We start from the raw sequence: 22,916 nt of genomic DNA on the forward strand, positions 1-22,916 counted from the left end.
TTCCCAATCTACCTTTGGCAACTTGCCCCTCATACCTTTGTAATTGGCTTTATGGCTTTATTTAAGTTTAAGACTCTAGTTTCTGACGTTACTTTCAAACTCAATGTGAAATTCTATCATATTATGATCACTCTTCCCTCGAGGTTCTTTTACTGTTAGATTACTAATTAACCCTATCTCATTACATAATACAAGATTTAAAATAGCCATTTATACGTGAACTTTCAGGCTTTAATATGTAAACATAGGAACATAGGAACAGGAGTAGGCCATTCAGCCCCTCGTGCCTGCTCCGCCATTTGATAAGGTCATGGCTGATCTGTGATCTAACTCCATGGGCCTTTGGCCCATATCCCTTAATACCTTTGATTGCCAAAAAGCTATCTATCTCAGATTTAAATTTAGCAATTGAGCTAGTATCAACTGCCGTTTGCGGAAGAGAGTTCCAAACTTCTACCACCCTTTGTGTGTAGAAATGTTTTCTAATCTTGCTCCTGAAAGGTCTGGCTCTAATTTTTAGACTGTGCCCCCTATAAACATATTTCAGAAGAAAAAGCAGAAAGGCAGAGTATTATTTAAATGGTGATAGATTGGGAAATGTTGATGTACAAAGGGACCTGGGTGTCCTTGTACACCAGTCACTGAAAGCAAACATGCAGGTGCAGCAAGCAGTTAGGAAGGCAAATGGTATGTTGGCCTTCATTGCAAGAGGATTTGAGTATAGGAGCAAGGATGTCTTACTGCAGTTATACAGGGCCTTGGTGAGACCACACCTGGAGTGTTGTGTGCAGTTTTGATTTCCTTACCTAAGAAAGGATATACTTGCCATAGAGAGAGTGCAGCGAAGGTTCACCAGACTGATTCCTGGGATGGCAAGACTGTAGTATGAGGAGAGATTGGGTCGACTCAGCCTGTATTCACCTGAGTTTAGAAGAATGAGAGGGGATCTCATTGAAACATATAAAATTCTGACAGGGCTAGACAGACTGGATGCAGAGAGGATGTTTCCCCTGGCTGGGGGGGTCCAGAACAAAGGGTCACAGTCTCAGGATACAGGGTAGGACATCTGAGACTGAGATGAGGAGAAATTTCTTCACTCAGAGGGTGGTGAACCTGTGGAATTCTCTACCGCAGAAAGCTGTGGAGGCCAAGTCACTGAATATATTTAAGAAGGAGATAGGTAGATTTCTAGACACAGAAGGCATCAAGGGGTATGGGGAGAGTGCGGGAATATAGTATTGAGATAGAGGATCAGTTAGGATCATATTGAATGGCGGAGCAGGCTTGAAGGGCCAAATGGCCTACTCCTGCTCCTATTTTCTATATTTCTATGTAAACATGATGCCTACTCAATCAGCTTACTAGCAGTTAAATGTTACACATATTTGGACAGGACCATCACAATCGATTGATCCGTGACTTCTGGAGGGAAAAGGGACTTCTGTTGAGGAACCACTGCATAGCTTAATCACTACTGAACTATTGGAGTGAGAAAATAGTAGTTACAAACTACTATGGATCTTTTTAGAACAAATGTACTTAGAAGGCTGTACGTGTTTACAGTAAATGGTCTATATAACAATGATCTATGCAAAAACTAAGATTAGCACAAATCGCTTTCCCTAATAACATTAAATGAACAAACTGTTAGTTATACTGACAAATGATGCCTTTCTACAGACTCACTATGTGCACTTTTATATTAAACCTGGAGGCTTCAGGTGAGCACTATTGTATCTGTGTGTTGCCAGTCCCTGTTGGAGGACCAGTTGCATGCAAGAGGCTAACAATTTCCACAGTTCAGATGTAGTAAAAGTGGGGCCCTGGTCACTGAGGATGCAGAATCCGCCTCCATTACATTGTAGTGTACCAGCAGTGACAAGAATATTGTCAGTGGCGCACAGTCAATAACAGAGCGCCTTATATGGAAGTGCTTAGGGCAGATTAGTGGAACTGCTACAGGAGCACTGGGTGAACTCAGCATCCACATGATTCAGTGCTACTGCAAATTACCTCAAGTCATTTTGTGCGTCTGTCATTCTGCTGTTGGGAGAAGAGAGACAGTTCTAGCAATACAAAACAAAAATCCAGCATATGAATGAATATTGATCTCCAGTGTCCTGCACATAGAAAGGAAAAATGTGCAGCACACGCACACCATTAGTTTTGTTGAAATAGCTAAAGATGAGGTTGAAATAGACCTAGGACTCTTAGCTGACTTGATGCTCAACATGTCCGACCTATGCAAATTAGCAGTCGACAAAGCCAATAGAATGTTGACCTACATAGCCAAACCAGTAGAACACACGTCAGGGGAAAGCATGATCCAGTTGCACAAGTTCAACCACATTTTGAGTACTGGTTCCAATTATGGTTGCCAAGAAACAAAGGAGACGTTCAAGCACTGAAGCACAATGCAGAGAAGAGTCAATGGGTGGTCAGCAGTGTTACAGGTCTGAGTTATGAGGAACGATCGGAAAAGTCCATCAGAGGTGATCTTACAAGGGTATTTAAGGTAAGGGAATGAAAAGGTAAATCCAGACTATTTTTGAGAGAGTAGGGCAAAGAGAAACTAGTGAAAAGTAAATTTAGGACTGATATCAGGAAGTTCTTCTTTACACAAAAAGTGATCAACGCAGGGACTTCAAGATTAAGTAGTGGAGGCAAAAAAACCTGGGCATCATTGAAGAAACAATTATATGCTGCAATGAAGGATGGGAGGTGGGGGGGGGGGGGGTGCAGGAAAACAGTAGAGTCTTTCTGGATGGAAGAATTAAGATGGGGTAAATGACCTGAGCTACTGAAGCACCAAGTGTAAAGGTGTCTTCAGGCACCTGTTCAGATGCACTTTACAGCACCTTTGGGGTTTATACTGCACATTGAATATCAGATCGCAGCTAGTTTCTCCTGCCTGCTGACCAAGGATACAGAGTCTGACTCCATTATAATATGGTGTACCAGCCATGACAAGAATATTGGGGCCTGTTGCCAATAGTGCAGAGTCAATAAGAGAGCGCCTTATATGGAAGTACTTAGGGCAGATTAGTGGAGCTGCTACAGTAACACTGGGTGAGCTCAGCATTCATATGATTCAGTGCTACTGCAAATTACTTTAAGTTATTTTGCATGTCTGTCATTCTGGGAGAAGGATAGCCAGGTAACAGGAGCAGCAACTTGCAAGTGTAGAGCCTAATTTGTAAAATCGGTAACAGATGGTCTTCAAAGTGCTTTTGATTGCTATATTGTAGGATTCCTCTCAATTTTATCTAATGATGTTTATACTGATATCCCAGTACCTTAACACGGTTTAAGAATTTGGGCTTCCTGTTCTGACTATAATAGATTTTGATTATTTACACTATAGAAAGTGCCAGCAGGCCACCTGTCCTCATTCTAACTTGGGTAACACATGAGATGGAATTGTTAATTGCCCACAACTTCTGCCCCAGTCATGCCTGTCATAGCATGCTGTTTGCCATTAACCGTGAATGTAATAGATTGTTACAGATAGACGCTATCTGCACCATAAATGGTTGGAAGATTTATGATGGAGTTCATTGATTGCTAAACATACTGTATATCTATCCAAATAGAGAGGTAAAGCCCAGTCAAAGCAGTATGTGGAATGTGCTAATTCGGAATTTCTCACTGATTTTTCACTGTAGCCCCTCTGGACTTGGACTGCCCTGCAACCCATTCCAGGGGTGAGCTTTCTTCACACCATCAGTTCAGAGCACAAAATTCAAGGAGTTTACACTAGATTTATGTGGGCCCTAGGATTGCACTCACTTCAGATTGCTAATATATCCACCACCCTAAACATTCACTCCTTTCACCACCGACACACTGTGGCTGCAGTGTGTACCATCCATAGGATGCACTGCAGCAACTCGCCAAGGCTTCTTCGACAGCACCTCCCAAACCCGCGACCTCTACCACCTAGAAGGACAAGGGCTGCAGGCACATGGGAACAACACCACCTGCACGTTCCCCTCCAAGTCACACACCATCCCAACTTGGAAATATATCGCCGTTCCTTCATCGTCGCTGGGTCAAAATCCTGGAACTCCCTTCCTAACAGCACTGTGGGAGAACCTTCACCACACGGACTGCAGCGGTTCAAGAAGGCGGCTCACCACCACCTTCTCAAGGGCAATTAGGGATGGGCAATAAATGCTGGCCTCACCAGCGACGCCCTTGAACGAATTTTAAAAATCCAAAAAACGTGGGGGAAGGCGTTACAATACAACGAATTGCGTTTCTCTTTGAATCATTTTTAGAACAGTTCGCTTTCCACAATGTTGGCGCTCATCCTCAGGTTTACGAACATAAGAAGGTTTGCAAATCACTAGAAACACTCAGCTGCCTTCTTCCCACTAATCGCACTCTGCTGCCCACAGACCTGGCCGCGCTCGATGCTTTTTCCCCGGTGCTTCCTACAGAAAATATACCGATGGTTTACTTACCCAGACACTCTGACGGTATACACAGAGTCTTCAGAAGTCGCTGCCCATTGTAGCGTTGTGCGGAAATTGAACGATTTCCATGTTACGTTCGTAACAGGTTCCAGGGAAGTACCTGAAGATTTAAAAAAAAAATGACTGAAGTTTCCATACAGCCGTCCTCCAAGAACACCTTTCCCAAATCAGGAACTTAACATCTTTTGTAGGAGAAATTGTTTAACTTAATGAAACTGATGTAAGAACTCATACATCTCAAATATTTAAAATCAGAGATACTCGAGGAAGAATTTTCAGATAAATTCTACTTTGTGTGAAACTCATAAGGGCTCTTTATTGCCTTCCAGATTCACACAGGTAAAGGTAACCTGAACATTAAGCAGATACATCAGTCTGTACGGTATTACTATTCTATAACACGGCTAGTCTATATAGTAACATCCCATTATATAATACATTGTAATTTATTACTTACTGACCGCGTTATCATCTAACACTGGAACTTTTTCATTGGGACTGCCTTCGATGTGGAATACGAGCAAAGCTGATCCAACTCTCGAGTATTTCACACTCAGTCCTGTACTTGTAATCGGAGGAAATGTAACCACTCCGTCAGATTACAGGTTAGCCGGGAATCGACTAGTTACTAAAAAATGAAAGTTGGATTTGCTGCGAGTGGTTATACATTATATATAAACGATACTGTCTCAATCCGTTTCTGTTCTTCTATCGTTTATAAAATTTATTATTTGAAACTGTGTTGATAAAATATAAAAGTATTAAATAATCAAATGGCGCCAGTGATAAGAGCAATCTCTTCAAACTAATTATTGGAATGATCGGGCAACTTACCTGAACCTAGTCCACAATTAAGACAAATGATGGCAAATCCCAAAGTGATGGCAAAGTCAGCACCACAGCCCATGCTTAGAGTGAGAAACAGAAAAGGCGCTGTTAAAACCAACAGATACAGTCCCGATTCCCTCTCGGTGTCGAGCAGCTCCAATACGCAGTGACACTGCCTCCTGATCGGCTGTGAAATACAATCAGCGAGTAATCGATTCTCCGAAATTTATTGCACCGATTTCACAGCAGCCGTCACAATCCTTCCTCCGTTATAACCGACCCACGACTAAGAGCCCAGTGATCAGAACGCAGAGGACTGCCCCCTCTCTCAGGATAACCAATGGAAGGAGATTTGTATCCTGAGGGTTGGACTCTGGCCCCCCGCCCCACACACACATATACGTTCACATACAGCTCAGGAGGCGACGCCTATACAGACAGAAGGGAGCCGAACACACCTGGGCATTTTCGGAAATTCTCAATAAGGCATGTTACAAGTTGATTCATAATTGTACTTACTCAAGGATTACAAGGCAGTGACGGGGGTTTGACATCACGCTTTGGTGGACTAACAGGAAGAGTACTTTTGGGGGGAAAAAGAAGTGGACCCATAGGAAAAGTTAAGATGTGTTTGGCAGGCTTTTTTTCTAATTTCTTTATGAGTACGTAATATAGAACCTTACAGTGCAAAAGGAAGGCATTGTCCATCTTACCTTTGCTGGTTTTCTGTTACTATTGAGTCTCATTCAACTGTCCAATCCCATAGTCTTTTATAATTATTTCCTACATTACAACAGTGACTACACTTAAAAAAAAGTACTTCATTGGCTGTAGAGCACTTTGGGACTTTGAGGTAGTGAAAGGCACTATATAAATGCAAGTCTTTCTTTTACTTCCCTTTTTAAAACTATTATGGATTCTGTTTCTACCACTGTTGCTGGTAGGGCATTCCATGTCGCAACAACTCTGGGTAAAAGATTCTCCTAACCTCGATATTTGCATTTTGGTGATGATCTTAAATTTATATCCTCTCGATACAGACGCATCATCCAATCAAAACAGTTCATCCTTTTATATGTTATCAAAACCCCTCATAATTTTGAACACCTCGATCAGGTCTTTTAAATTTCTCTGAAAAGACACACCTAGACTGTCCTCATAACTGAAGCTGCTCATCTCCTGTATCAACTTCATTCAGTACCCTCTTCATTATCTTGGTACTCTTCCTAAAATAAGGTGCCCAAAACTGGACACAGTATTCCAACTGTGCTCTAACTAATGAATTATACAGCTTTAGCATTAGCTCTTTGCTTTGTACTCTATGTTCCTTATTATAAAACCAAGGATCCCATACACCTCTTTTACTATAACTATCAACACGTCTTCCCACTTTTAAAGATTTATATATTTGAAACCCTAAGTCTCTCTGGAGTGTATCTATTTTATGATAGGTGAAAGGCCAAGACCCATAGTGTGGGACTCAATTAAAGAAGAACAAAAAAAAAGACCAGCTAAAATCAAGAGCTGGTGTTTAGGGTGATTCCAAGGTTGGCTTTTAAAATCCTGACGATTGTAGGAGGGAAGACAGACTGGGGGAGGTACTAAGTTCTACGGTTTGAGGTTCCAGGAAAGAATGAATTAGAGTAGGAAATGGTGCATGAGGCTTGATTTCAGCACAGTGAGGAGGAGCAGTGTCCATGGTAGTTTAGTTGCAGCTAAGGAGGAATGAAAGAGGAAAATTAAGAGGAGCACTGACTCTAGCAGTATCAAAATGGAGAGATACGAACGATTATGACAGAGAAAAGTTAGAGATTACCGTTGACAGTGAGGGAGAGATCACCTGTTAGGTGCCAACCTTTTTCTAACCTGTCCAAGAGAGCAACTGCCCCCCACCCCCTCAAATACAGGTGCAGCATTCAAGTCTTGGAAGGACAGATTAAGGTTCAAATAATAGATGAAGTACAGGTACACATACAGATGGATTCTGATTCACACACGATGAATTCCCCCTCATTCACAATACACAACCCTCTCTTAGCCCATATATATTTAAACTTACATTGGATATTGAACAGATAATTGGCACAGCACGGATTAACTACATCATAATATAGTCAAGCCTGACCTTTCCATTGAACATCCCTCTGTGGCTTGCCTTGGCAGTGCTCAACTTGTAGTTACCTCTTCTACTCACAGTGGGGCGACTATCATGGTTTAGCGGGAAAGCCTGATCATGATATGGGAGCATTAATGTTACAAGCAGCACATTCTAAAAAAAATGTACTGTTAAATGAAGGAAGCTGCTTTTGGCACAACTGTTCTTTCAACTTACTGCAGCTTTATTGGTAGAGTTTGTAGTAACATTGGTTTTCTTTTTACTAAAGTACTTAAAAAGAATGTTGCAAACAGTGAAGGGAGAACCTTTGTTGGCTGGATGTACTAACCCATCGACTAAGAAAAGGTCACAATGTAAAGATGTGTAAGAATAACAAAATATTGCAGTGCCAGGTCTTTGATGTACAGTATGCTTCAACAAATTTTAAATGAAACTGTTAAGAAGAACGTTTACAAGATGAAAATAAACACCAAAGGAACTTCTTGTTGTCTTTTCCTCAATGACACTAACTTGTCCAGAATTAAAAACATTAAGCATCAGGTAATTGTGACTATCAGTAGTGACACGTTTGTAAAGATTCTTCAGTTCAGTATTTCTAGCAAAACTGTAAATGCATCTTTTAGAATAATTTTGCAATTTTCGTTAGACATATCGAACAGTGAAATCTTCACATTTTTTTACACTGTCGCTACACATAGTGACCATAGGAATTCTTACCCCACAGTGAGTAAAGCAGTAAATAAATTCCTATGCTACAACAACCCAACTACAACATATTTGGAGATGGTCAGGAATCTGACTTTGTCTAGAAATGTGTATACATGAAATACTAATAATGGCTGTAAAGCTTCCTGAATGTACTGTGAATTCCAGCAGTAACCAGTCTAAATATTCCATTCTACTCACTGTAGCACAGTGCATTTATAACTTTTCTGTGTCAGGGAATCTCTGCAAGTGTTGCCACACTCCTAGGGTCCTCTGCTGTAATTTCCAAAAGACAGTTAGCTATCTAAAATAAAACAATTCTGTTACTACAGAAGATTTTTAAAAATATTATTCGTATACAGCAATAGAAATAAGATGTAAAAGTCAGACAATAAATGCAGAAAAGTTCAGAAATCTGATAACAAATGGACAGGAATCAAATAGTCTTGTGGACCTGCAGGATTCCCTTGTGAATTCGTTAGTGTCCAGGCACCCCAGTTTAAAAAGCAGTGCTGTAGCATAGAGAGCTCCTCTTAGTATTTAGTTCTGGTTCTTAATGGTGAGAAACTAGGAACTGTGGAGGAACGAAGAGATTTGGGTGTCCATATACACAAATCACTAAAAGCTAGTGCATAGTATAAAACATAATCAAAAAGGCTATTGGAATGTTGGCCTTTTTCTCAAGGGGATTCGAATTCAAAATGAGGAATTGATACAGAGCCTTGGCTAGACCCCATCAGGGGCACATAGTTGATCTGTATCTCAACTCCATCTGCCTGCCTTTGATCCACCTCCCTCGATACCGCCCATTCAATAAAGATCTGTCTATCTCAGTCTTAAAAATTTCAATTGACACATCAAACAAAGCATTTTGGGGTAAAAATTCCAGAGATCCATTACCCTTTGTGTGAAAAATTGCTTTCTGATTTCATTCCTGAATGGTCTAGCTCTAATTTTAAGAAAGTGCCCCTTTGTTCTGGATGACCCACCAGAGGAAATAGATTCTTTGTAACAACCACACTGAATGCTTTTATAATATTCAACACCTCAATTAAATCAGCCTTCAATCTTCTAAACTCAAGGGGATACAAGACACGTATATGCAACCTATTCTCATAACTTAACCCTTTAAGCCCTGGTATTGTTCTGGTGAATCTGCGGTGTACCTCCAAGGCCAATATAACCTTCTCGAGGTGCAGTGCCCAAAACTGAATGCAGTACTCCAGATGCACTCCCATTTGCATTCCAGCTCTCCTGAGATAATGGCCAACATTCCACTAGCCTTTTTGACCACTTTTTGTACCTGTGCATTAGCTTTTAGTGATTTGTTTACCCAGACACCCAAATCCCCTTCTTCCTCCAAAGTTCCCAGTCTCCCGCAGTTAAGAAAATATTCTGATTTGTAATTCCTGGATCCAAAGTGGATGACCTCCGCACATTGAACACCATCTGCCACAGTCCTGTTCATTCATCTAATCCGTCCGTATCCTTCTGCAACTATCCGCTCCCATCCCCACACTCACACACACAGTGCCTTTAATGTAGAAAACATCCCAAAGCTCACTGGAGAGGAGGGAGAGAAATAAAAAGATAAAGGAATGGACTCAGCCGTGGAGGAAGGGTTAAGAGGGTGACTGAAAGCGTTTTTGAAAAGATGGGACTTGAGAAGGTTTTTAAAGTTAGAGATAGAAGTGGAGAGGTTAAAGGGTTTAAGGAGGGAATTCCAGTTAGGCCAAGGCAGCTAACGGGTCTGCCATCAATGGTGAGGCAAAGCAATTTATTTAAAGGGCAAGAAAAGAGTTAAAAGTAGCAGATATGCCTTTGCTTCACATGCAGCTTAATCTTCCCTATTCTCTCTCTTTTCTTATTGAAAAACTAAAAAGATGTAAATAATAGAGTTGGCAAAATAAGTGGTGGCCCAAATGAAACCTGTGGGTAAGTATCTCAGAATTTCTGTGGGTAAGTAATATTTGTTATATTGTAAAAATTCCAATGCAATAATTTATCCAAAAGTACTATGTAGGAAGATTAGGTATTAAAGTGACTTGATAGTAAGCTGTTGAATATGAAGTTTATCTCATGAGAGAAGGGGACCAAATAGACACAGGTGAGTTATGTAAGTCTAGCTGATTAGTGGTCCATGCAGCACAGCATGGAATAAACTAAAGTAATAGAAGAAAGTTTTACTTTATTATTGCATCAAACTTGTTTAATTTGGACTGTTGTAAACTTGGTGGACACTTAAATACCCCCTATGCCTATATGTGAAGTGGCTTTTATTGCTCTCCAGAAAACTTTGAGGGTAATTTTAACCCCCAAGAACGGGTGGGTTGGGAGGAGTGAGTGTGAGGTTAGAGTAGCAGCTTTTTGGAGCAGGACTGCATCCCGGCTCCAACGGGTCCATTTCCGAGTTTAACCCAGGCGTGTTAGGATGCATGCATACAACAGAAACCCGGAAGTCCCACCCCCACTTAAAGCCAGTGAGCCGATATTTAAAGGGCCAATTCAGGTAGTTGAAACATTTTAGGTACTTAATTCTTTGTGGATTCTGCAACAGAAATGGATTTAAATATTCCTGAACGTGATTCCCGTGGAAACGGAGGCGAGTTCCAGCCGAAGCTCATTTGGACCTTTGAACCAGTGATTGACACATCTCAATAAAAGGTGAGGTATTGCAGCTGGGCACTCAGTTTGGCTGGGAGTTCTTTGTGTTTGGACTGAGATTTCTTTGTTGAGAGTGAGAATTCTTGTGTTCTGACAAATTTAACTACATTTTGGAGCCCCTCAAACTGACAAGATCAGGAAGGGGTGGGGGTGGGGGTGCAATGGATCTATTCCACAGTACATCTGAGGAGGAGGAAAATGAAGATGGGGAACCCATCGCCAGAGCAGCTGCACACATTGCTGCCCGGGATGCCAAGGATGCCCTAATTTCTAACAGGGTCTCATAATGAGATGTGCAAATTAAAGACTTTGAAATACTCAGGCCACCTGGAAGAACCACCACCACCAACCCCCCCCAAACCCCCCGCCCTCCCTTTGCACAAAACAGTCTTTCAACCATGCATATACCCATTGCACACTCGCCCAATGGGTGGCATCATGTCTTGCCATTCATGATGAAGCACATGAAAGGGCGAATTCACAAAAGGGACTGAATAATGGCCAAGAAGTGGCAGTGGCGGTGATAATGTTTAAATTTAATGTGCCATAACAAAAAAAAATCTAAATTAACGTGACAGCTCGTCAAACAGCCTTGTGCATACCCTTGGTGAATTACAATTGCTTAGCCTTTCTCTTTCTATCACTTCTACATTGTGCATCCCCTATGGCTTCAGCAGGTTGCTCAGATCCCTGCTCTGACTGTTGAGATGCTCTCAGTCTACGACCTCTGGGTTTTGGAGCCCGTGAGGGCCCCGCCAAAGACTGCTCCATCTGCACCTGTGCAGTGACAGATTCAGCCATTGGGAGAGGAGGCAGCATTGAGGGTACCGGTTGAGGAAGGGGCAGCGGGTGAGACGTGGGAGTGCTTTGACTGGAGTCCCCACTTCCATGTCCCCTTACACCATCATTCATCTCCTGGGCCAGTGCAACATCACTGCTGGCCAGCAGATTGGTGACTAGATGTGCCACGTTGTAAGGCCACGGCTAACATATCTGTCTGCTTGTTTAAGGCGGCAGACATGTTGGCATCCAGAGGCTGCACAGCCGTTTTTCATGGCCAGCATAGACTTATTTGTAAGCCGTGCTTGAAGCTCAATAAAGGCTACGATTCTCTCCGTCGCAGACATTCTCACACTTACCTGTGCCACCGATCTACTAGCAATGCTGTTGGACTTCTCCATCCTCTCCGCTATTGTGGAGTGTGTGTGTGGCACTTTTTCCATTAACTCGCAAGGTTGCAGCTGCACCTCTAACATTCTTCTTCTCAACGATGGCCCCCGGGGTTCAGCATCTATGTCCAGCTGAGCAGAGCTTGGAGAGGAGTGTTCCCCCCCGCATGGACTCTCCACAGCTGCCCCTGCTACCAGTGTCTGCTCGTTATCACTTGTGAGTTGTGAATCACTGGGTGACAACCCAACTATCTGTCTATTGCTAGAATGTATTATTAAGGAAGTGGTAACAGGGCACTAAGAAAATCATAATATGATTAGGCAGAGTAAACATGGTTTTATGAAAGGGAAATTGTGTTTGACAAATTTATTAGAGTTCTTTGAGGATATAACTAGCAGGGTAGATAAAGGGGAACCAGTGGATGTAGTATATTTGGATTTTCAAAAGGCATTCAATAAGGTGCCACATAAAAGGTTGTTATGCAAGACAGGGCTCATGGGGTTGGAGGTAAAATATTAGCATGGATAGAGGATTGGTTAATGGATAGAAAAGAGAGAGTGGGGATAAACGGGTCATTTTCAGTTTGGCAGGCTGTAACTAGTGGGGTACCGCAAGGATCGATGCTGGGGCCTCAGCTATTTACAATCTATATTAATGACTTAGATGAGTATAATGACCGAGTGTAATGTATCCAAGTTTGCTGACGATACAAAGGTAGATGAGAAGTAAGCTGTGAGGAGGACACAAAGAGTCTGCAAAGGGATATAGACAGGTTAAGTGAGTGGGCAAGAAGGTGGCAGATGGAGTATAATGAGGGGAAATGTGAGGTTATTCACTTTGGTAGGAAGAGTAGAAAAGCAGAATATTTTTTAAATGGTGAGGAACTATTAAATGTTGGTGTCCAGAGAGACTTGGATGTGCTCGTACAAGAAACACAGAAAGTTAGCATGCAGGTACAGCGAGCAATTAGGAAGGCAAATGGAATGTTGGCCTTTATTGCAAGGGGGTAGGAGTACAAGAGTAAGGCAGTCTTGCTACAGTTGTACAGGGCTTTGGTGAGGCCACATCTGGAGTACTGTGCACAGTTTTGGTCTCCTTATCTATGGAAGGATATACTTGCCTTAGAGGTGGTGCAACGAATGTTTACTAGATTGATTCCTGTGATGAGAGGGTTGTCCTATGAGGAGAGATTAAGAAAAATGGGCCTATATTCTCTGGAGTTTAGAAGAATGAAAGGTGATCTCATTGAAACATATAAGATTCTGAGAGGGCTTGACAGGGTAGGTGCTGGGAGGTTGTTTCCCATGGCTGTAGAGTCTAGAACTAGGGGGTATAGTCTCAGGGTAAGGGGTCGGCCATTTAAGACTGAGAAGAGGAGGAATTTCTTCACTCAGAGGGTTGTGAATCCTTGGAACTGTCTATCCTAAAGGGCTGTTGATACTGAGTCGTTGAGCATATTCAAGGCTGAGATGGATTTTTGGACTCTAGAGGAATCAAGGGATATGGGGATTGGCCAGGAAAGTGGAGTTGAGGTCAAAGATCAGCCATGATCTTATTGAATGGAGGAGCAGACTCGAGGGGCCGTATGGCCTACTCCTGCTCCTATTTTTTATGTTCTTATGTTCCTATGTGGGGGACGATTGGGTGGGTCAGAGCTCATGCCTGTAAAGGAATCTGACTGATTTTCCTCCATTCGTTTAAATGGAATAAAATCAGGTAGGTTCCTAAACAGGCATGCACTCTGCCCTTTGACCAATTTTCCCAATATCTGCTGCATCCAGTGCACCTGGGTGTAGACCCAGGAAAGTTTCCACTTAAGTTTCATCTGCCGCTGTTTTACCCATTTAGTCTAATTCATTCTTTAGGACTCTGGGGCTCCTCTGTAGATTGAACGGCTTCTATTCCCACTGTGATATTGTCTGCAAATTTGACCAGGGGTTATTTATTATTATTTAAGGGATTACTCTCACCAGTATCAAGGATAACACTAAAAGTATATTAAGAGAAAGAGGGTAGCTAAGAGTAATGTGGACAGATGCAGGTGATATTATAATTGAAAATAACGAAAGGGCAGACTTGCTAAATTTTTTGTATTGGTCTTCACGATGGAGAAAGAGGTTAAAGTACCAGATATTTGAGGAAAGTTAAAAACAAATCAAGGAGAGGAACTTACTAGATTTAACGTTGGAGGCCAGTGCAGCAACCATATGGTAGACTTGTTAAAACCAAAGCAAAATGTTAATGATTTCTTTGCCCCCATAATGTGGTCACAGTACCTGAAGCTGCTAGAGCTCAGGACCCATACAAAATGAGTGATGAAAGCTTGACACATTCAGCTATGCTGGTTCCTTAAAGGGGAGATTTGTTTGAGCCCTTATCTTGTGTAACAACCTTTTATGTGGCACCTCATCGAATGCCTTTTGAAAATCCAAATATATTACATCCACTGGTTCCCTTTTATCTACCCTGCTAGTTACATCTTCAAAAAACTCTAATAGATTTGTCAAACACGATTTCCCTTTCATAAAACAATGTTGACTCTGCCTAATCATATTATGATTTTCTAAGTGCCCTGTTACCATGTCCCTAATAATGGATTCCAGCAATTTCCTGAAGACTGATGTCAGGTTAACTGGCCTGAAGTTCCCTGTTTTCTCTCTCCCTCATTTCTTGAATGGCGGGGTTACATTTGCTACCCTCCAATCTGCTGGGACCGTTCTAGAACCTCAGGAATTTTGGAAGATCACAACCAATGCATTCACTATCTCTGCAGCCATCTCTTTTAGAACCCTAAGATGGAGGCCATCGGGTCCAGGGGATTTATCAGCTTTTAGTCCCATTAGTTTGTCCAGTATTTTTTCTTTACTAATATTGATTACTTTAAGTTCCTCACTCTCGTTAGACCCTTGGTTCCCCACTATTTCTGGTATGTTTTTTATGTTCTCTATTGTGAAGACAAATACAAAATATTTGTTTAACGTCTCTGCCATTTCCTTATTCCCCATTATAATTTCTCCTGCCTCAGCCTCTAAGGGACCATCGTTTACTTTTGCTACTCTCTTCCTTTTTTCATACTTATAGAAGCTCTTACAATCCATTTTTATATTTCTTGATAGTTTATTTTCATATTCTATTCTCTCCCTTTTTATCAATTTTTTTGGTCTGGTTTCTAAAACCCTCCCAATCTTCAGGCTTGCTACTCTTCTTGGCAACATTATAAGCCTCTTTTAAAGTAATACTAGCTTTAACTTCTTTAGTTAACCATGGATGAATCACTTTTCCCGTGGAGTTTTTACTTCTCAATGGAATGTATATTCGTTGAGAATATTTAAATATTTCTTTAAATGTTTGCCATTGCTTATCTACCATCATATCCTTTGATCTAATTTCCCAATCTACCTTAGCCAACTCGCCCCTCATACCTATGTAATTGTCTTTATTTAAGTGTAATGACTTAAGTACATCACTCTCAAACTCAATGTGAAATTCCATCATATTATGATCACTCTTCCCCAGAGGATCCTTTACTGTGAGATTACTAATTAACCCTGTCTCATTACACAATACAAGATCTAAAATAGCCCTTTCCCCGATTGGTTCCATGACATATTGTTCTAGGAATCTTTCTCGAATGCATCCCATGAACTCATCCTCCAGACTACCTTTGCCAATTTGATTTGTCCAGTCTTTATGAAGATTAAAGTCCCCCACGATTATTGCATTACCTCTGTTACAAGCTCCTATTATTTCTTGATTAATACTCTGTCCAACGGAATAGCTACTATTAGGGGGTCTGTAAACTACTCCAACCAGTGTTTTCTGCCCCTTATTATTTCTTTTTTCCACCCATACTGAATCAGGAAGAGAAAGTGGGCGTGATAAGTACTCCATGAATAGTGTTGAAAAAGCTGAAGGTGAGGTTAAAAGAGATTGAGGGTTATGAGTAGACTTGGTAATTAACCTATCTACTCACAGTAGAGCAGCAACCAACAAAGCCAGTAAAATGCTAAGCTATACAGCCAAAACCGTACAGTGTAAGTCAGTAATGCTTGAAGTATACAGTGCTCTGGTTAGACCACACTTAGAGCACTGTGTCCAGTTCTGGTCACTGAAGCACAAGGGAGACACTTATGTCCTGGAGGCAGTAGAGGAGAACCATGAGACTGATTTCTAATAACTCAATCCTATGATTCTGGCAAAGACTTGGTGAACATGGATTATTCAATCTTGAAAGAAGAAGACTAAGAGGCGCCCTGCTACAGGTATATAAAATACTAAATGGTATAGAAAAGATGAATCCGGAACACTATTTCAAATTAAGCTGTGACAGTATAACAAGGGGCAAGGGTACAACGGAGGGAAAGGCAAGGCTAAGACGAATATCAGAACGTTCTTCATGCATAGAGTGATCAATACTCTATATGGACTTCCAGGTAGGTTAGGGAGACTAAAACTATGGAATCATTTAAGAAATAGTTGCATGCTAAAGGAGGACTGTAGGTATTATTTGGATGGAGAAGCCAGGATGGATCGAATGGCCTTCTTCATCCATATCTATCTTGGGATTTTATTATTAAGATGACGTGGAGCTATTGTCTAAGAAATGATGCGCTTCACTGTTGAATTGTTTTGCTGTCTTTTATAGCGACTTTGACAAATTCATTTGTTGCTATGGGAATGCTGATACATTAGGTCATCCTTCACTCCCCTATTACTGTTTGATAGAGAACCATCATGTTTAATCTGAGAGATATTATTTTTTTGTCAGTTCCAGGAAATAAAGTGAAACTCAATGCTTTAAACCACTTCCCAGTTAACGCACAAGATTCTCATTATGCAATTATTTCTGAAAATAACTTCTTACACATAATAAGAATCATTTTCAATTCTTTCCCCCAAAACTGAAAGCAGTTTAAAAATGCTGTAAGGATCTAGCCAGTGTCTTTTTATGGACACAGCACGGGGCTGAGTTTCTGGATGTTGTTCATTAGAACCCTTCACAGAAGAATTCTTTGTTCAAGCTGCTTAGTTTTTGATCACAAAGAAAAGCATCAGTTTCTATCAGCAGCATTGTGCTGAACAGCACAGTTCAGGAATTTAGGCCACCAAATCAGAGCCCAGTTGTAACAATCGCAGCTCAATGGCTTAGCATCAGGAAAAGGGCCTCCTGATCTCATTTAGAAATTAATTAAATGATAAAATGGCAATCCAACTGCTGAAATTCCAGGTAAATTGGAACCAATTGTAATTCGCGTCTGTTAACCCTGTGTGTGCGGCCAATGAGTTATCTTGTTGGGTTGCAAACGGTCACCCAGGTCTACTACAGACAGAACATTTTGTGATAGTACTTGCTGCTTCAATGCTTAAAGTAAACAATGTCAAACTTTACACCAAGCCTTCAAAAAATGTTTTCAACTAATTGGAGATCAGTTTTAATGTGGAAAATGGAGGGTGTGATTTGGGAAAAAGAGGTAAAGTTATTTTTTTTTTAAATATAGGATATTAAGATATATTACCTAGAAATAAAGTAAAAGCAAAGTTAACATAATAAGAATGAGAGAAATAAGGATGAGAGAATGGGCGAAAAGGGAATACAAGATGAAGAGAGATGTTCAATTTAAAGTTTGTTATAAAGTGTAGTAATGAAAGTTTTCTTGACCTTTGAGCTGCTTTATTACTGTAATATTAGGGTCTGTTCAGTATATGAGCTGAAAGAAAGTGCCTGGAATTCCCTGCACCTACTGGCCCAATAATGGTTAATTTTAAGTAGCTCCTCAAATAATTTTGTGGTGGCATGTCATATTGCTTGTAAAAGCATGCTGCGTATTCCTTGTGGCATCGGCATCTTTTAGATAAGCCCTGATCGTATCCATAAAATGGTCGTGAATAATACAGATGCTGGACTATGTTAGCAGGTAATTTACTGACTTTGCAGTGCCTGTGGAAAGCCTTGCCTGCTGTGAATACATATTGTAAATCAAGGCTCACAGTGAATGTGATTTGACAACTGTTGTTTTAAACAGTCAGAAATCACATACAGTGCATGCCTGAATTTCCAATACGGGTGCGCAAGGCCGTAAAATAATCCCTGAGATTTCGCCCAGTTCTCAGATACAGCCTGCTGTGTTATGTACTTAGGATGAGACAAAGCCAGCAGGCCCATACCCATTAGCAACAGTCACGTTAACCATCGCCTCCTTGTTTCCTCATTCATTTCCCTAAGGATTGCAGGGTGTATCCAGTCTGATCCAGGTGCCTGAAAATCTTTACTGCATTGAATTTCTTCATAGCACATACTTTACTGACTTTTGTTAGTCATAGATTCTCAAACCAGATGGACTGGTTCTGCATGTTATCCTTGGTCTGGATTTGTGACGACTGATGTGAAGAATTCATTTAACATGTCTGCCATTTCCTGGTCCTCTATAATATTACTATCCACCATATCACTTAAAGGATCTATATATAGTGTTGAACATTTCATCCACTGCTCAAACATTTATCTGGCTCACTCTTACTCCTATTTACAATGGATCATCATATTGTCCTCTTACCCCTTCTAGTACTCAGATTAGATCTCTTTAACAGGGTTTTGTATTACTCTCAGTCTTCATTACTTTTTGGGTTCTTTTCAGCTTTTAAAAGACACTTTTAAAGTTTAAATTATTTTTGACGACCTCATTTAACTACAGTGTCCTGGTCTTTTCTCATTGAGATGCACTTTCCACAATCCCTAAAGAATAATCTTTATAAATTCCATTTTATGCTGTCCCTTTATTTTCTGGTTCTGCTCACTGTTTATTTTCCCTAGAATTCTTTTCACAACCCCAAATAATGACTTCCACATCTTTCCTGCTATATCTGTCCTTAACCTTTACTAAAATATCAAGTTCAACCACAGGATCCCATATACTCTCCCAGATTACTAAGCACTTCTAGTAGGCTGCAAAGCATTTAAGTACAGCACATCATCTGTATGAGTAGCCTGTTCCACATGTTGTGTTAACAAGCAGCCACTTATTACGTCTATAAAATCACCTGGGCTTTCATCTCTCCCTTTCAGCTAGCCTTGATCTTTCTACCTGGGATATAATGATTGTCCATAATTACTACATTGTGATTCTCTGCAGCTGCCTTTACTTATAGAACTGTGCATTGTTTGCCTGTTTGATTTATTACTTTATTGACCTTATTATTACCAATTTCTACTCAAACTGCTTCTGCTGCCTTGTTCTCTGCTGTTAAATTCATCCTTTCAGCAGCTGCTTTGTCATCTGTTACCACTGTTGACTTAGCTTTGCAGGTCTCTTTTTTGCAAAACCTTCTGTATTTCCTTAGTTCTATCTTCAGTTTGTAGGTATGTTTCTGTAATGTTAGCAAAATAAGTATCTTTTAATGTCTTATCCTTATTTTTGAATTTGTTTCTTTAGCCTAAACAAGGCTACGGGTCTCACGCACCTGGCTGCAACCCAAAGGTAAACCTACTGGATTCTCTGAAGTGGACACCAAGTTCAGGTTAAAAAAAACTGGATACAGCTGGCTGCACCACGAAATGACAGCGTTAACACAGGACTCACATTAGTAAAAGCGGCTTTAGCCTCTTGACAATAACAACTTGCATTTATATAGTGCCTTTAATGTAGTAAAACATCCCAAAGCTCCTTACATGGGACCTCCCTCACATATCTGATTTACACAAATCTGGGTAACATGTTCATGCTTTGAGTGAACAAATTGTTTCAGCACCTTTCCTGTATAACGTCCTTTCCCTCTTTAATACCCAGATGTTTGCCCTGACAACTTCTTAAGAGCCCTAAATTTATCAGATGTTCAGCTTGACATAGTTTAGTTAGGGATAATCTAAATATTTACTTCTGTGATTAATGTGAAAACTACAGCATGCCTGAGCTCCATCTACACCACACTTGGTGATGTCATCTTTTTCATTCCTCCCTGATATAGTTCTTTTTCTGCCAAATGCCATGGTGCCAGTTAGGTTTACTTGGTGCTTTGGTTCCATTGCATTTACCCTGTTGTTCCTTATAACATAACAATTAAAAGGGCAAATCATCCCAAAATTCTCGATCTCAAACGGAAACAGAGTCAGGAGCCTGCATACGAAGAAAAAAACCTCACTATTAACATTCTGACAGTTGGCAGAACTTAGTGGAGTGACTATCAGTTACATATGTTCAGCAAAAATGTTGGATGACAGGCCACCTCCCTAATATGATAGCAACAGCAAATACCAGGATATGTGTCAAAATACAGGTTTGCTAACCATTATAACCCTGCCATTCACAAACAACTCTTGTACGTGCATCTGTCTGCGTATGAAACAAATGTCTTCCCTTTGTTCACCGTATTAAAATCTGGAAAATTACTTAGCAGATAAGGTGTAGCACACCAGATCGTAGGTTTGATCCCTGGTCTGTGCTGAGTTAACTTATTTCAAATTCAGCAATAGGAGTGCTACAGTTGGTCTGAGTGTCTGAGGGTAAATGAGAGGGAGAGGGGGGGGGGGAATATATCAGCCGCAGTTGCCTCTCTTAATCAATCAACTCTGCTAATGTGAATATTGTGGAGATGCCGGTGATGGACTGGGGTTGACAATTGTAAACAATTTTACAACACCAAGTTATAGTCCAACAATTTTATTTTAAAATCCACAAGCTTTCGGAGGCTTCCTCCTTCGTCAGGTGAATGTGGAAATGAAATCCACAGAGGAATTGTGGTCGAGGGAGTGGTGAAGTCCGGGGCAAGGGAGACCCATGGTTTCCTTGTGGGGTCTGAATCAGCATTCCTGCTCCTCCTGACCCAAAAGGTTATTTAAAATTAATTTCAAGAACGTAACTTACTGGCCCTCTTCTGGTCCTCAATGCAGCTCCCAGCAGCTTTGGTCGGGCGGGGAAACCACCACTGCTCTCCCGCTTAAGCCTTTGGTAAAGATAGCAGTCAGGTCCCAATGACACCATCGGAGCCTGATCTGCATATTTGAAGAAGGACCCCACCTGCTTCCGGCGGGTGTCTTTGCTGCCCGCAATTTAAAATTGCAGTCAGCCAGATTGGGGTGGGAACGGAGTGGGTAATTCCTCCGATCGATTTTAACTGAGGTTAATGGTTGAATTACAATGCAAGTCTCCAGTACCCTGACAAAACACCTGACTCCAGAGTAAGCCTGTTCGATATCTCTCTAATTTTGGCCATTCACAACACAATTGGCTCATTAGTGCTAGATTTGGGTGACTTTGTAGTGTAAGCATTTTTGCTTGGAACCGAATTGGTACAGTCCAGATACAACTATACTTAGATCTTCATCTACTTCATCCAAGTCCCATAGGAACAGGTGTAGACCATTTAGCCTCTCGAGCCTGATCCGCCATTCAATGACATCATGGCTGATGGGTGAACTGCACTCTAACATAATGCTGTCTCATTTATGGTTAATCGAACTTTTCATCTTGTCATTAAATACTCTATAGAATGTAATCAGCAATGTTACTTAGTGTTACTCAGACTTCTTTGAGCAATTAGCTTAGGCAACTTCAGTACAGGTCCCTATACAGAGAATAAAACTATTTGAAATTCAACAATTAAGTAATATTATTTAAGGAAACCATGAGGATGGCTGAGAATAAAGAATACTCAGTGGCAAGTCATCAACACCACAACTTGTTCCAAGAGTAAGGGAGAATAAATAGAGTGCCCAGATATTTAATTTTTTACACCATAATGCTTACAACTGCAGTAATTTCTATATTCAACAAAATGCCACTGATTATTTTGATAGCATAAATGCAGTATTAAATATGGTGAAAGTTTTCTGCATTACTTGTTTCAGTCTGTGTTATCATAAATGTGGTGTGTGGTTTCACACCTCCCACATCTATCTGTGAAGTGGCTTTTTCCTCCTTTGATAGACTGTATGTTGAGACTGTGTGGAATGAGGTTTACCCTGTAACTACTGTCTACTCCTGTTAATTTGGAGGTGTTTCATGCTTGGAAAAATTGAAACTACAGTCCATTAGTTGAAATAATGCAATTTAATGTAAAATTTAACATGAAATAGCACACGGGCCATTTTAGCAGACTTTAATTTGAATGAAGAGACCATTCAAAATAAGCATCTTCACATTAAGAGTAGACTATAAAGCTGTGCTCGCCACGGGAAGTGTTTGGTCTCAAACTAGGTAAAAATACATGGTGTTCCATTGCTGAACATCAGCGGCTGTGTCTTGAAGTATACAACAGGGGTACGGTAGCATAGTGGTTATGTTACTGGACTAGTAATCCAGAGGCCTGGACTAAAATCTGGAGTCATGAGTTCAAATCCCGCCATGGCAGCTGGTGAATTTAAATTAAATTCAATTAATTAAATAAAAATCTGGAATTAAAATACTAGTATCAGTAATGGTGACCATGAAACTACCAGATTGTCATAAAAACCCACCCTTTAGGGAAGGAAACCTGCTGTCTTTACCCAGTCTGGCCTATATGTGACTCCTGACCCACAGCAATGTGGTTGATTCTTAATTGCCCTCTGAAATGGCCTAGCAAGCTACCCAGTTGTAAAATCTCGCTACGAAAAGTAACTTCCTTCCTAACAACACTGTGGAAGAACCGTCACCACATGGACTGCAGCGGTTCAAGAAGGTGGCTTACCACCACCTTCTCAAGGGTAATTAGGGATGGGCAATAAATGCCGGCCTCGCCAGTGACGCCCACATCCCATGAACAAATAAAAAAAACACAACATTCACAAAAATCCTTACGTTTGTTTTCCGATACTTATAGTCTAGATGCTACTGTTTGAGATATTAGTGAGGAGAAAAGCATGTCAGGATCAGGTCTACCCTGTAGGAGTCAGTTATGTAACTGCTGTGGAGAAGCAGACAGCCTGCACTGTTCTGCCAGTTAAACTGAAAGGGAAAGGTAGCAGGAGACAACAGTGAGTA

General features: G+C 40.9%; 1 protein-coding gene and 1 long non-coding RNA gene across 2 annotated transcripts in view; one reads left to right on the forward strand and one right to left on the reverse strand.

Annotated features, from left to right (window-relative positions):
* f3a (coagulation factor IIIa) overlaps nt 1-5,603 on the reverse strand; it is a 33,687-nt gene extending 28,084 nt beyond the window's left edge. The window contains exons 1-2 of the mRNA XM_067989660.1: nt 5,313-5,603; nt 4,467-4,578 (exon numbers count right to left, since the gene is read on the reverse strand). Of these exons, the coding sequence (XP_067845761.1) occupies nt 4,467-4,578; nt 5,313-5,385 (185 nt within the window). The 5' untranslated portion in view covers nt 5,386-5,603. The remainder of the gene's footprint in view (nt 1-4,466; nt 4,579-5,312) is intronic.
* A 5,088-nt stretch (nt 5,604-10,691) lies between these two features.
* LOC137324968 (uncharacterized) overlaps nt 10,692-22,916 on the forward strand; it is a 35,349-nt gene continuing 23,124 nt past the window's right edge. The window contains exon 1 of the long non-coding RNA XR_010963758.1: nt 10,692-10,791. This is a non-coding gene — a long non-coding RNA (uncharacterized lncRNA). The remainder of the gene's footprint in view (nt 10,792-22,916) is intronic.

The sequence above is a fragment of the Heptranchias perlo genome, chromosome 9 (genome assembly GCF_035084215.1).
Source record: "Heptranchias perlo isolate sHepPer1 chromosome 9, sHepPer1.hap1, whole genome shotgun sequence".
NCBI classification, from domain to species: Eukaryota; Metazoa; Chordata; class Chondrichthyes; order Hexanchiformes; family Hexanchidae; genus Heptranchias; species Heptranchias perlo.